We start from the raw sequence: 15,797 nt of genomic DNA on the forward strand, positions 1-15,797 counted from the left end.
CGGTCTGCCCATTGGTCCGACAACCCACTGGTCCGACATCCCATTGTTCCGACCATATTAAACCCATTGTTCCGAAGTCTGTTCCGAAATCATTATGATACCCTGTGGTTAAGGTCTGGTTAGGTTTAGGCACAAAAACCACTTGGTTAGGGTCAGGAAAAGATCATGGTGTGGGTTAAAATGAAAAAGAAAGTGGCAAACACATAAGCTGTGAGCCTGCTTCGCCTCAAGCCTTTCCCAGCTGACCCAGAGCCGGTCGCGGTGCACCATCAAGGCAGAAATACGCCCGCCGGGAGCCGTTCAGCACCGCGGAGAGCTCCCCACACAACCCGGACCCCAGAGTTAATAACAGGAGGTTATGGTGTTTCATTCTCTCCTCTCTATGACACTTGTATCTCGACCAGTAGCCTACTTTTGTTGCGTTTGCTGATCCTCTATGGTACACAAATACAGTGTAGCCTAGTATAATCACATATGGGAACAACGGGACATCGGACTAATGGGCTGTCAGTCTCCTCTACGGTTTGTCAACCCAATCACTCAAGGAACTACAGTATATCCAGAACTCAGCTGCTCGTCTTCTCACACACTCCCGGCTGCACCCGTAACCACATCACCCCCGTCCATAATTTCCACTGGCTCCCCATCCCCCAGCATGTCCACTTCAAACTCCTCGTCATTACTTACAAAGCTCTCCACAACCTGGAGAGCTCCTGAGCTCCTCCACTGCCCCCCCCCCCCCCCCCCCCCCCCCGCGCCACTCTTCACCTTCAAGAAAACCCTCAAAACACACCTTTTCAAAACTGCCTACAGCTCTTTGTTTGTCAGTGTTTAAGTCTCATCATTCACTTTGTTGAGTTAAGGACACTGATGGGAGTTCAGATAAGGGACTTCTTAAATACACTTTTAGTCTCCAGAGCGACTCTACAGCACCTCCTGGAGGTCAAGAGCTCAAACTGGCTAAATAGTAGAAGGAAGCTATCTGCCAAGATACTCCTTGCTTTCTTCCTCGTCCTCTCTGCAAAGAGTTCGGTCAGCGGCTTTTGTGGCTTGCAAACTATTTTACTTGCCATTGTCACAATCCTAGAGAGTTCATTTTTGGATGTACAGGTTAGGTGACTGTACCAGGCTGGTGCAGATGAAGCTCATAAACCTGCCATACAAACACCAGTTTGTTGCACGTATTCATGGTTTCCCAAGCAGATGCACTGGGATACATTAAGATCAGTACTTATTGACGTCCGTCACTTTTGAGATGCCCCAAAATCAAACTTTTCAGGGGAGCTTACATCTCTTTAAGGAGAGCTTGTTCCCCCCTGGTTCCACTGTAGTTTGAACACTGAACACCTCACATTAACACGTTGATGGATTCACTGAATACTTTTAATCAATAAAATATCAGGTTATTTAAACAATACAAATCACTACAATCAATATAATAAGTCACAGGCTTAGAATACACACAGAACCACCGTAAATAAAAACCATCTAAGTTGTGTATTGAGAAATTAAAACACTAACTTGATGGTGTTACAGCAGAAGTAAAAAAAATGGGAGAATGAGCAGAGGAATATCCACAGTGTTTGACAATAACAACTGATGAACTGTAAAAAACAAAACAGGAGATCAGTGACAGATTGTGGTAAAGATATACTGTATACAGAGACATGTACGTGAAAAGATGTTCTAGCAGCACTGGCTGTAAAATGATGCTTCTTCATAACATCTTGAATCTAATTCTGTCTTAGGATACTCAAGAGAAATGACCGAGGCTGGATGTCATAACAACAGTTAATACAGTTTATCGTCTCAAACCTATTATTTAAAACTTTTTGTTTAACCTGCTTAAACATTTAGTTTAAAAGACCACAGACTCGTGTTGTATTCATACCCTTGGTTTTTTAAGGACTGTGCTGTACAATACAGATGAATCCTCCGCAGGCTCTTCTTGTATTGATCTGTGAATGAAGAAAAGACTTTGAGAATTATTTTAAGAGCTCAGAAAACTCCCAATATTAATCAGAACAGGTTTAAAAAATAACAGAAGGATTCAGCTGCAATAAAATGATGGGAATTATGTTTATGTGGCAAAGAAAACTCTCATGGACTCACTCTGTGGCAGCACCGGCACTCTTAAAGTTAACAACAGAGTACTCCACATCATCCGCGTCCTCTTCTTCCTCCCTGTGTCTGTTGGGTTGGTTTAGCCTGACGTTGGAGTAGAGAGGATCTTCCTGGTTTTTAGAGAAGCTCACACTGGCATAGCAGAGGTCATCCTGCTGCTCTGATGGTGTTGTCTGTCTTGGAGCTGGAGGAATGTCATACACTGCACCCACGTTTGCCTGTAGGGTAAACAGCACAAAGACAAGAGTTCTTGAGTCCTTAGCTACACAGGTAAATGTGTATGATTTGTATTGCCCTGTATAAACACAAAATGATCTTGTAGTAAAATATTACAGGGTTAAAGATGAGTGGGTTATTTCACATCTCCAAATTCCTGGTTTCAACCTTTATTTCATGTTCCCTCTTGTGGATTCAGGCTTCATTTTCAAAGCCAAATGGTGAACGCAGGTTTGAGATCACTTCTGTTTTTTGTCGTTGTAATTCCTACTAATCACCAGCAGAGGGCAATAAAGTACAAGGATTACCTAATTCCTCTTTTATTAACAAAACCCAAACATGTATGTGTAGATGAAGAAGTACATTAAAGGGCCGCAGACTGAAAGACTGAGCAAAGGGGAAAAAGAGTATAACAAAGACATACAGCTATGGGTTCATCAAATGGAAATAAACAGTGTGAAAAAAGAGAGGGTGATGGGGGCAGAAATGGTTAAAGGATCGACTTATATTGTGTTCTTCAGACTGCATTTCAGTCATTACAAAGCACTCTGCTGAGTTTAAGATTGATTTTAATGCTCAGAGAACAAAGTTTATAGTCGTCTCAAAAGCTCATGCACAGCTGCTTTTTAGCATCTTCACTTAAATCCATTAAGAGTGTCCTCATACACTCATATCACGTCATACGAGTATAGATGACAAGCTGTCATTTAATGTACATATTGCGACTCCAGTTTGGAAGCTTAAAGTGAAGACTGGCTTTTATTTTAGAAATAAGTCTTGTTTTACTTTCAGCGCTACGAAAGAACTCGTGGAACCTTCTTTTCAGTCTGTGATTGATTACGGTGACATATTGTATATGCATGAAACCTCCATTTTATGTAGCCTTGATTCAGTGTACTATGTATCTCTATGTTTTATTACAAATGCAAAGTCACTTACTCATCACTGCATTCTTTATGATTTGGTGTGTTGGACATCATTGACCACTCACAGACAACAGCACTGGTATGTTTTTATCTATAAAGCATTATTTGTCAAACTTCTGGCCGACCTCTGCACCCTTCTGTGTGTCAGCTCTGGTAGTCACCAGCTACGCTCCTCCAGGTGGTTGCTTTTAATGTACCCTGGGTTTTAACAGATCTGGAGAAAACTTCATTCTCCTACTCTGCACCTTGGACATGGAACAATCTTCGAAAACATCTAAAACTACAAACACTTATATCTATTGATTAATTCAAGGGCATCATAAAGAATGTGCTGGCCGAGACATGTGCTTATTTTTCTTGAGAGGCCACTGTGTTTGAATAGTTGTTGTTTTATTGTGGATTTTTGTATTATATGTTGTATTTGTTGTATTTTAAATGTGTTTTGATTGGCTGCTACCTCGGCCAGGTTTCTCTTGTAAAATAGATTTTCAGTCTCAGTGGGACTTTCTGGTTAAATAAAGGTTAAATGAATAAATAAATAAAAATAAAATTGGCCTCTCATTAACCTATCATTAACCATCAGCTGGCATGCCCACTGGGACCAGTTTGATTCAGTGTCTTGTGGATGGGGATCGAACTGCCAAACCCGTGATTAGTGGACGACCAACTCTCCTCCAACCCAAGGTAAAAGGTTTAGTTTAGGTGAAGAAAGTATCCAGAAGGGGACATGAAGCACTATTCACATGAGTTTCCCGGTGACAGTGGACTCTGAGTGATACCTGAACTCTTCTTCCTCACCTGTGCGTTGTCGTCTGGTCTCTGTCTGGGCTCGGGGGTTTGTTTCCAGGACCTCTTTCTTCTGGATAAGAAAATAAATGAACAAGCAAATTAATCATCAAACAAAATTACAATACAAGTGACCAGATTTACTGAATATAATCACAGTAAAACTTAGTTGCTCACCTGATGAATAGAAAGGCTAAGACGAATATGATAGCCAGAAAAATAGCTGTGATGGATCCAGCTGCTACTGATTTCATTGATCCTGTGAAACAGCAATCAAACAGAGCAATTAGTTATGGAATTACAGGTTGTTTTGGTCCATTAGCAACTGATAATTACACATTAAATCATAGATCCTCAGACAGAAGTATTCTAAATAGTGACTCATGGAAACTGTAGCATTGCTTTTGCATCCCTGAAGGTGAAAATGATCTCATCGTGAGCACAAAAATCAGGTGTTTAAAGCAATGCAACAACCCACATGCCAAAAACAATATTGGTGGTCTGTAATGCTTGGACAATTGTGTGTCTTACTGTGAGAAATTTTGCACCTCAGGCAAAGATTAGTGATTGACTTTGTATTCAAATTATCAAATCTTTATTCTTCGACACTGAGCAGAGCTGTCACCTTCCATGCATCCATGGAGAGGTTAGGAAAACAGAGTTCGGGAGGCCACAGAGAGAGAGACTGAGATTCTGACAAACCGTTGCATGACAGGCAAGACCTTTACCAAGCTGCTGTTGGAAAGAAAGAAGAGCTGACCTTGATTAGGGGACGAGAGAGAGTTGGGACTTGCAGGAAGCCTAAAGCTTGGAAATATTTTCACTTTAAACTAATGCAGACAGCTAAAGTTAAAGATTAAAGTTCCACTGATTGTCACACACCTTAGTGTGTGAAATTTGTTCTCCGCATTTGACCCATCACCTGAGGGAGCGGTGAGCAGCAGCGGTGCCGCATTCGGAAATCATGTGGTGATCTAACCCCCCAGTTCCAACCCCTGATGCTGAGTGCCAAGCAGGGTCTGTGGTATGACCCGGCCGGGGATCGAACCCACAATCTCCCAGTCTCAGGGCGGACACTCTACCACTAGGCGACTGAGCTGGTTCCTTTCATACTCAATCCACTCCATTCCAGTTGTCCCGGCTTTGTTTTCCTTGAATTGAATTGTTGAATTTCAGCACGGCCAAGTCTGAAGCCATTCTACTCTGCCCTTATTAAAGTAGTTCAAAAAAGACATGTTGACATCTGTTCGTCTGATCTCTCTGCTAGGTAGTTGAAGATTGCAGAAATAAATTCCGTGGTTTAACTAAAGAAGGCTTGTACTGTGATTGGATTGTTTAACTGGAAGGTTAAGATAAAGTGTAAGTGATTGGGCTATGGACAGACACATCAGTATGACTTACTTGACACAATAATTGGACTAAAGGTGGAGTTATGACGTCCTCTGCTGTTCTGGGCTTCACAGTAATAATTCCCACTGTGTTCAGCTCTGATGTCAGTGATGGTGAAGATCTGTCCTGATGCTTTTGGTGAGTCTTCATCCTCCTTGTACCAGGTATATTTAGCTGCTGGGTTAGCATCACTGCTACAGGTCAGAGTCACTGAACTGCCCTCCACTATCTCAGCAGAGGGACTCACTGACACAGAGGGAAGCTTTGGAGCATCTGGAGAAGAAATTTCAACAGAGGTTTTTCAAGGTTAAAGGTGTGTTACCACAAAAGAACATATGGTATTTTAGACTTTGAAGGTGCTCTGACAAATGGATGTGTGACTGTTGAGTCCCAAAACTGCATAAAAAACCCAAAATCTTCTGGAGCTGCTCAGTTAATGACAGCAGACTGTGAATGTGGAACTAATCCATCAATCGATCATTTATTTGTCACATGGAGTTATACGAGATACAACTCCAGTGAAATGTGATCCCATCAGCTCCTTTAACTTGTGCACTTTCATTTACTCCCTTTTAAAGGTCTTTTTACATTGTTAGCTGCTGCTTTGTTATTGTCCATGTTTCCAAATGGTTCCAAGATGGCTGTATGGTTGCTTCTCCCGAGCAGTGATCCACAGCAGGAACAGGACAACACCTCACATTCCCGCTGACACACCAGTCCTCATTCATTGTAAAGCACACACCTACTCTCCTTCTCTCACCAGAGTCCTCTACTTTGTCAGATCAGCATATTGAAAAAGAGCCTCCTGGTTGAATGGCGCTGTCCAGGATTCAGCCAAGTTTCGGTGAAATAATGAACCTTACAGTTCATGAACTCCTGTTGGAAAATAATATGGCACGGAGGTTGTCACGATTTCTTTTCCAAAGCCTGTACAGTGGCGAGCAGCTGGGGCCCATTCCTCTTACTTTTTCCTAGATGTTTACTGAACTTTGACTTAGCTACAGTAACTGGCAGAAGTCAGCAGCAGGACAGTTTACAGACTGGTAAGTTGATGTCCTCATCCCGATGAGTGACTCGAAGCCACACGACACCACCATCCAAAGCCAGCCACAAAAAGCACCACTAAGAGCCTAAACTTTGCACAAACGCAGCAGAGCTGACAGAGAGGCGACTGCAAATTTCTGTGCCTACATCAAGCTCAAGCTATATGATAATGAAAGTGAAAATTAATGTAGAGCTGAAGAGAGTAGGTATCATCAGCAAACACTGGACAGATTTAAGCTGTATGTTATATTCAAATAAGCTTTTTCACTCACATTTCACATCCATGGTGAAGTCATTAGACGTCCTCCTCCCCAGCTCGTTCTCTGCTGTGCAGTAATACTGTCCAGAGTCAGAGGACTGGATGGAGCTGGAGACAAGCTGTGGTCCTTCACTGAGAGGTCTGGGGTTTACTGTCTCCTTGTACCAGGTATAGTTAGCTGCTGGGTTAGCATCACTGCTACAGGTCAGAGTCACTGAACTGCCCTCCACTATCTCAGCAGAGGGACTCACTGACACAGAGGGAAGCTTTGGAGCATCTGGAGGAGAATTGAACATGAATAACTTAAAAAGATGATAGAAGACATTATCACAGACAGATGACTATTTTTACATATTCTTCTCTTTATATACAGGTTCTGTTTGCTGAGTCAGTCCTGACAGTCCTCTCAGTCAAGATCTAGCTGTTAGCAGAAGTTAATGTTTGTTTCATTATTGTTATTGGTTGATCACTTCCTTGTCATGTTTTGTAAATAATTCTGAGTCTACAAAACAGTTTATATAAAATTATTGGAGGTGGGAAGAGAACCATTAGTTTTATTTTGGGGGAAAAAGCAGGTTCTTATTAATACTTTCACTGGGCCGTCCCCATGAGTCTGAAAAATACAACAAACTCTCTCCTAATATTTCTTTAAACTCACAGCTGTTGCATCAGCCGTCATTATATTCAGCCTCTGTGGTTGTAGCAGAACTTATGTTTTTCTGATTTGCTCCTGACAATACCCCTCATAAAAAATAAACTAGAAATAAACATTTAAACAATAAAAAATAAACTAAAAAAAAGTAAACCCACTCTGGTGGGTAAGTGAAACTAAATCAAATTGAAAACTAAAAATAAAAATAAAAACTAGCAAAAAATACAAAACTATTTTATCTTGGACAGAAACGACATATTATATTTCTAATATTACTGAATCACAAAAATTATGACTGCTGCATCTAAGATTTAGAAGACTTCAGTGAGGTTTGGTCTGAAATTGTAATTGTGTTGTAATGTCAGAACGTATGTGTCTTTTTTGTTCTGACACAGTGGATTAAACTTACACACTGAAGGAGAGGGGAACTCCTTGAGTCCCTTTATAGCACAGGAGATGTTGTCACTAAGACCAAACCGGGCTTTATAAGAAGATGTGTACTCCCAAAGAATTTCCACTTTATTATTGAACCAGACGTAGGAAAGACGACCAGCTGGACTGCAGCTGCTGTGACACTTCAGCTCTGCCTCAGTAACAGACTGCCCGACTGTTATTCTGGTCACCTGCACCTGGAGAGCTGGATATGAGAACAAGAAACAATATTATCGCTGTGTCTAAAAAACAGATGATGGATGTACATATCATACACATCACCACAACAGTATTAATTCCTATAAGAGGTAGAGAGCATTTGTATCTGTTTATTTCTGCAACAGTAATTACACAAACACATTGATCCTTATCCACATGTTGAGTGTTTTTAAATGTACCGTGTTGGTGTATTTACATCAGTCTGTGTTTACCTGTGACAGTCAGAGTTGTACCAGGTAAACTACTCCTCCATTCAAAGCTTGGTGCTGTGAATTTGAAGTGATACTCAGCTGAGTCGCTCTCTCTCAGGTCAGTGATTCTCAGGGTGGAGCGTCTTCTCTCTGTGTCAATGACCTGAACACGACCTGCAAACTGGGAGTCTTTACTAAGGTCCGCTGGCTGTATGGGATACCCCCACTGATCTTTACGTTCAGGACTGAACCAGAATTTGGATTCAACATGATTCTTGTAACTGCTGTAAGTGCAAGAAATGTCCACTGATGAGCCTTTGAAGGCACAGATGTTTCTGTCAGTGTACGTCACTCTGTTGCAGGTTTGACCATCGGCACCTGAAAGATAAAATCATCTTCTGATCATTTTTAAAGTGCAGTCATTGAGGAGTCACAAGTGGGATCTCCATATTAAGGAAACATGAATAACACAGCTCCACTAGATGGTGTTATGTTAATAGATATATGTGGAGTAAACTCACATGTTGGAGGAGAGGGGGAATCATCATATCCTTTTACAGCACAAGAATAGCTGTCTTCATAATTATAGTTCCTTAAATAATAATAATAAGAAGAAGAAGATGCTTCTGTCTGAATTTTCTGTCCATTTTTGTACCAGATGAAGGAAGGGCGATCAGGTACACAACTGCTTTGACACTTAAGGCCATAACTATATCTGCTCACCTGGAGACCTGGATTTGTGAAGAGGGAACAGGAATGTTATTTTAGACAAAACTGTCAACACACACACATGCAAATAAACACATCTATATTATTGTTTTCTAGATGTTGAACATTTGTAAATAATTAACATATGAATGAAAATGTTACCTGTGACAGACAAAGTGACTCCAGGTGAACCAGTATAAACACTGGGATGGTTTGTTGTGAACCTGAACTTGTACTCAGCTGAGTCACTCTCTCTCAGGTCTGTGATTCTCAGAGTGCAGTAGTTCCTAATCTTATCACAGTCATACTGCACACGACCTGAATACTGTGGGTCTGTTGTCAGATCTACAAGATCATATGGATACATGTTGGCAAACCAGAATGTTTTCTCAACTGTAATTTGACGGCCATATATTCTGGATGGGTATGTGTATCTGCAGTGTATTTCCACTGTTGATCCTTTTACAGCACAGATCTTAGTAGGACTGTAAGTCACTCCCCAGCCATTCTGACCCTGTATCACTGTAACACAGAGCACATCAGGAACCACAATCAGACTCAGAACATCAGGAGACAGACTTTCATTTGTATTGAAGGAGCTTCAGTGTGTAAAACTTTATTTAACTCACGTCTGCTCTCATGCCATCACACTTTAAGTCAGTGTGAGACAAAGATTAACTTATAGTTCCAACTTGTTTTTGGTTTCGGCTGGGGGCGTGTAAACAAACTTTACAAAATGTTACAGACTAAACTTTGACTGTTTTACTGTCATTTCAAACTGAAGACTTATTCTGCATCACATGTTTCTGATATGTTTACTTCTTTTTCAGGACTTTTTAATGTCTGTCCCTTTTTATGGTTATTTCAGGTTATGCCAAAGTGAACAGAGGTGTGGAGAAATGTGCAAATCATTCAGTTTTACATGATTATTTATAATGCAGAGAAACACAGTCAAAGATGAAGACATGATCTCTGCAGTTAATCTCTAAGTGCACTGAGGCAGGACATCATACACACAGTGCAGTGAAGGAACTGAAATTCACTGAACCTGTGAACTTGAACACAGCGTTTACAGAACAGATAGCTGAAGATAAACTGGTAGATGAGTGTGGTACATAAAAAAAGAATCTGCTTTGCTCGGTTGGTTTTCTTTGTCTTTAGAGACATGCAGAACACTGTGGTGTGGGCAAATAGTGTGACATGTAGATAACAACTTCTTCCACAGAGAGATAGAGCCACCACTATTGATGTTTATTTAAAAAAAGCTGCCCAGATTAACCTTGGCTGATGCACATGTGTGTTTTAAAGGTGGAAATGTAAATTATAGCTGTATATCTGTATCAGTTATTTTCAACTGGTAAATTCACAGTTCAGATTAATCAGAATCCAAATATAGTAAACTTTTATTTCATGGATATGATTTAAATTTCCTCTTCTCAAACAAATAAATCTGAATCTGAGAAACAGTATTTACTGAAGCACTTCCCTCATCTCATTGTTAGCTTCTTCCACAACAGGCAAAATTGTCTTTTCAAGGTTCAGTTCCAGGCAGCAGTACATGCAGCCTGATCAGTGTTTATGAGAGGAAACCACTGAGGGTTAAAGTTCCTGTTGTTGTTGCACTAGAATTGGGGTCAGCAACCTTACATGGCCTGCAGTGGCCAGAAATAACCTCTGTCACTATCATTGTTACCACAGCTTCAAATCATCCATCATCATCCCTGTGCCCAAGTCCTCTAAGGCGAGCTGTGTGAATGACTTCAGACCTGTTGCACTCACGTCAGTAGCCATGAAAGTATTTGAGCACCTGGTTTTGGCCTATGTAAAATCCCACACCGCACCCATCAAGGACCCTCTCCAGTTTGCATACAGCACTAACCGGTCAGTTCAAGGTGCCATCACCCACTCACTATACTCTCCACCATCTGGAATCACACAATACATATGCACGCATTCTGGTCATCGATTTCAGCTCAGCCTTTAATAGCATTCACCCACTCATACTTCACAATAAACTAGTAATGAACATTCACCCTGCCATGTGCCAATGGATCCTACACTTTTTACTGAGCAGAGAACAGAGTCAAAATCGGCAATAAAATATCCAGCCCCCTGGTTATCAACATGGGGGCCCCTCAAGGTTGTGTACTTTCACCATAGCTCTTCGGTCTGTACACCAACAACCTCACATCTCACTCCAGCTCAGTCAAGGTCTTTAAATACGCGGACGACACAACAATAATTGGCCTCATCTCAAGCAACAATGCATCACCCCACCGTCAAACCGTGGACAGCACAGTCAAATGGTGTGCAGAGAACAACCTGCTGCTCAACACAGCAAAGACCATGGAAATCATCATTGACTTCAGACACAAACAAAATCCCAAATCCCCGGTCCATATCTACTCCCACTCAATAACCTCAACAGACTCCTTCAAGTTCTCAGGCACTCATATCTGCAATAACCTAAAATGGCACACAAACACTGATCTCATAATCAAACCAGGACATCAGAGACAATACTTCCTCAGACAACTAAAAAAGTTCAGTCAATAAAACACCTCCTGGTCCACTTCTACACAGCCATCATCCAAAGTGTCATCACCTCCTCCATCACAGTCTGGTATGGTAACACGGGCAGTCACTCAAAGATGAAATTACAATGCATCGTGTCCAAGGCCTCTAAGATCACCAGTTCTGCCCTCCCCTCAGTTGAGTCCATATTCCACCAGCGTGTTTCTACATGGGCAAATAAAATCATCTCAGACCCCTCTCATCCAGCAAACCACCTTTTCCAGACCCTCCCTTCTGGTAGGCCTCTCAGGTCACTTGACACAAAATCCACCCGCTTTAAAAACAGCTTTTTCCCCACAGCAATACAAACACTCAACTACCTCCGTTAGCATGCATATGGACTTGTTGTAGTTGTTGACTGTGTTGTACTTTGTTGTGTTTTTTGTTATGCGGTTTTTTGGTTTCAGGTGTGTTACCTTGTGGGGGTTTTGGCTACAGGGCTATTGTTTTCCACAATATGCTCTGTGGATGTCTGTCTGCACTTTATTCATGTATGTCTGTATGCACTTGTTGTTGTTGTGACTGAAGCAGTGTCCTGTATATATGTACCGGAAGAAAATACCACCGACTCTGGTTGCGTGGCAATTAAAGTTCTCTTCTATTCTATATTTATTCTTTTTTATTTAATTTTATTCTATTTAATTTTATTTTATGTGATTTTATTTGATTTTTATTTCATTTTTGTGTGTGCGTGTGTGTGTACTGTTGTTGTGTATTAGGCCCGTTTCCACCGTAGGAACTTCAGGGTAATTTTACGGGGCCGGGGCCGTTGGTGCGTGTCTCCACCGCAGGAACCACCCCCGAAGGACGGAGTCCCGGAACTTTTACAGGGGCCAAACAAGTCCCTGCTTCGGAGTACTGTAGGTACTCAGAACGACCCCGAGAAACTCCTGGCTGGGGCTTGGGGTTTACTTGGTGCTGATTGGATATACTCAAGGCTGGATGTGACTTTAACAGAAAGCGACAAAACAGCCAGCATTTTTAAAACTCAGCTGACGAGAGTTAGCTCGTTCATAGCTAGAAAACCAGCTGTTTAGCTGTAGGCCTATCACATTTTTCATGTCACTATATCACCATTTAGACTAATCTGGTGTTTGTAAAGTCTATAAACACAATGACTGAACAAGCATTACTATTTCTGTGTTCACATTTTTTAATTAATAACATGGTTATCGTAGATTAGCTGGGCTAACCGTTAGCTGTTAGCCATTAGCAGTGTCTGTAATAACTCAGTAACTCAATAAACAGTCCGTGAAAAAAATATTTTTTGCCAGCGGATATCTTAGTTACAACATGATTGAGCTAGCAAAGCAGTTTTGTGTTGCTATGTGTGGTATTTATTTAGTTTTGGGAAATCACTGCAGCATCAGTGGCTGCAGCTGACAGGGACAGCTAACAGCAGCAGCAAAGCTAACATCAGGACGTCATCTGTTAAAACCCTCCCGTTGTCGGATACGACATGAAACTACTCCAGTTAGCTCAATCATGTTGTAACTAAGACATCCGCTGAAACAAATATTTTTTCACGGACCGTTTATTGAGTCACTGAGTTATTACAGACACCGCTAACGGCTAACGGAATCCCTACTTCACTTGGGTCAAAATGGTCATGCAACGATTGCGTCACATCCAGAGCCCGGTAACTTTACAGGAACCTTTCACCTACTCTGCTCTCAGTGGAGACACGGCGGTTGACAGGGCAGAGCGAGAGGACGTTCCTGTAGTAGTTCCTGCCCCCCAAATAGTACCAGGAACTTCTGCAGTAGAAACGGGCCTATTGTAATTTTTTTATTTAGTTTTTGTCCTGTGTGCCAATAGTTTGCTAGTTGTGCACTTTTACCTGGGCAGCTTTCGTAGTCGCTTTGCTAAGATCCGCCCTACTCTGCCTCTGATTGGTGCTCATTGCCTTCTTTCCAGAGTGCAGGTGGAAAAATCATTTACGCCACTGGAGTGGGCTTGGTGGATAATGGCAGGCCCGCAGAGCTAAAGTGAAGGTTTGGGCATCTTAGCTGTGTCTCTGGACATCTGGACAGCTGGAGTACCCAGAGAAAACCGCGCTGACATGGGGAGAGCATGCAAACACCCCCACCCTGGGGTTTGAATCAGGTTAGCTGTGCCCAAAGGCTTTATTGTCGTCAAACAATAACAAGTGGCCTCCAAGACTGACTTTGTTTTGGTGCTGGGCAGGCAGTATAAAGTCAATTTTAAGAGCTTTGCCACTGAAAGCTGATGAATGCAATGAGAGTGAACTAAAACTGTTTTGGGCAAACTAAAACAATCAGCTGATTAAAGCTAAAACACTGTATAGCTGAGGGGAGCTGCAGAGTCACGTGATCATTTACTGTGACTTCATTACTACAAGCAATTCCTTTCACACCATGAAAGTTTTCTGTATCCGCCTTGCAATTCTGGTAAGTACTTTTCTTCAACATGAAAGACATGAAATCATCTCTTGTTGTATTTCCTGTATTAATGATGCTACGGGAGAGCGAACAGCCTCTAAGTTGTTGTCTTTGTTATTATATGCACAGTCATCACTTCCATCTGCGCACATCTTTACTGTCTTGGACGGTACACAATACCTGAGTTTATAAAGTTTATATGTTTCAGTGTGCAGAGATGTTGCTGGTGTTACAAACAGCTCTGTGTTGGTCATCCTGTAAGAACTTATTAAAAGAAAGAGAAGTGAATGTCTAGTGTTTATGGGATCGCACCAAATTGCGTAACATCAAATCTTTTTATAAACTACAAAACACCCTCCTGTGTATTTCTGAAGTGTGCTAACTGCCTTACAGTGTACAAGTACAGTACCTTGTACAGAGAGAAGGAAGACAATAAATCCACTCGCTGCTGCTGCTAAACTCATGGCTGCTCCTCACGTCTCTGTATGTAACATCAGTTCACATACATGATAAACACTGTGTGTCAGTAAGTTAGAATAAACATTTCTCTATTCTAAAAATAACAATGTGGTCTGTGAAGACAGTGTGTGCCTTCTGTGGTTGGAAAAGTTATGTTAAATAGATATCAAGCTGTTAAAAAACAGACCTGGCTTCCTTCCTCTTTACATCATTAATATGCATGAGCAGACAAAAGATTGTAAATCCCCAACTGAAATGATAGTGAGAGAGCCATTACTGACCGACCAACTAACAGACTTGACATCCCTACAGCTAGTGCACTAGCAGAGGTCAAAACAAAGCACACCATGAAAAGTATTTTGGGGTACACTGTGTATAAAGTTAGTACGAGGTATGACATTGGGACACTTTCCTTAACCCCTCTTCTCACCTGTGCTCTGTTGTTTAGTCTCAGTCTAAGCTCACGCCGTGCATTTCCAGTGTTGGGTGTAACAGTTCATTTATCCAGGGTGGCTGCCTCGCTGACTTCCCCCTGAACCTGAAACTGTCCCATACTCTCTGTGACTTTGTGCAGTCAGTTTTGCTATAACTTAATATACTGCTAGTCACACTGAGGGTTTAAAAAATTCAAAAATGCTGCTGTACATCACTTTGATGAGCAAAGATAAGCTGCAAAACAGTTGACTCATTTTTTACACTGTTTCTTTTCACTTAAAAACCGCTGTCAACATCACCGGCACTGCACTCTCCTGGCTCAAATCCTACCTTTCGGACAGATTTCAGTTCATCAGCATAAACAATTGCAAATCCCCCACTGCTCCCCTCTGCCAAGGTGTTCCCCAAGGTTCAATTCTAGGCCCCCTCCTCTTCATCCTGTACATTGTCACCCTTGGTCAAATAATCCGCCGTCATGGACTTCACTTTCACTGCTTTGCCGACGACATTCAGCTCCAAATGAAGCCATCACTCCTGCTACTCACTCCACCCTCACCAACTGCATCACTGAAATAAAATCCTGGCTGCAAACCAACGTCCTCAAACTTAACTGTGACAAATCAGAAATCATCATCGTCATTCCCAAATCTCTTATCAAATCCACCCATAACTTCCTTCTCTCAATCGACATCCTTCCCCCATGTCCGTAACCTTGGTGTCATCTTTGAACAAACCCTCTTGACCAACATATCAAACACATCACCAAAACAGCCTTCTTCCATCTCAGGAACATCGCCCGCCTCCACCCATCTCTCTCCTTTTCAGCTGCAGACACTCATTCACACATGTATTACTTCCAGACTGGATTACAGCAACAGTCTCCTCTACGGTTTGTCAACTGAATCACTCAAGGAACTACAGTATATCCAGAACTCAGCTGCTCGTCTTCTCACACACTCCCGGCTGCACCCGTAACCACAT

The 15,797-nt window shown here is 41.8% G+C and overlaps 1 protein-coding gene across 1 annotated transcript; it reads right to left on the reverse strand.

Moving 5' to 3' along the window:
• Window positions 1–1,365: 1,365 nt before the first annotated feature.
• Window positions 1,366–10,737, reverse strand: LOC144462556 (uncharacterized). The gene is made up of 11 exons (XM_078166623.1): window positions 10,640–10,737; window positions 9,109–9,503; window positions 8,760–8,969; window positions 8,260–8,616; window positions 7,806–8,033; window positions 6,758–7,021; window positions 5,454–5,714; window positions 4,230–4,311; window positions 4,065–4,125; window positions 2,113–2,342; window positions 1,366–1,958 (listed from the first exon to the last, which is right to left on the reverse strand). The coding sequence occupies exons 1-11, from the start codon at window positions 10,735–10,737 to the stop codon at window positions 1,886–1,888; spliced, it is 2,259 nt and encodes a 752-aa protein (XP_078022749.1). The 3' UTR covers window positions 1,366–1,885.
• Window positions 10,738–15,797: the final 5,060 nt, after the last annotated feature.

This window comes from Epinephelus lanceolatus, chromosome 3 (assembly GCF_041903045.1).
Source record: "Epinephelus lanceolatus isolate andai-2023 chromosome 3, ASM4190304v1, whole genome shotgun sequence".
Lineage (NCBI taxonomy): Eukaryota > Metazoa > Chordata > Actinopteri > Perciformes > Serranidae > Epinephelus > Epinephelus lanceolatus.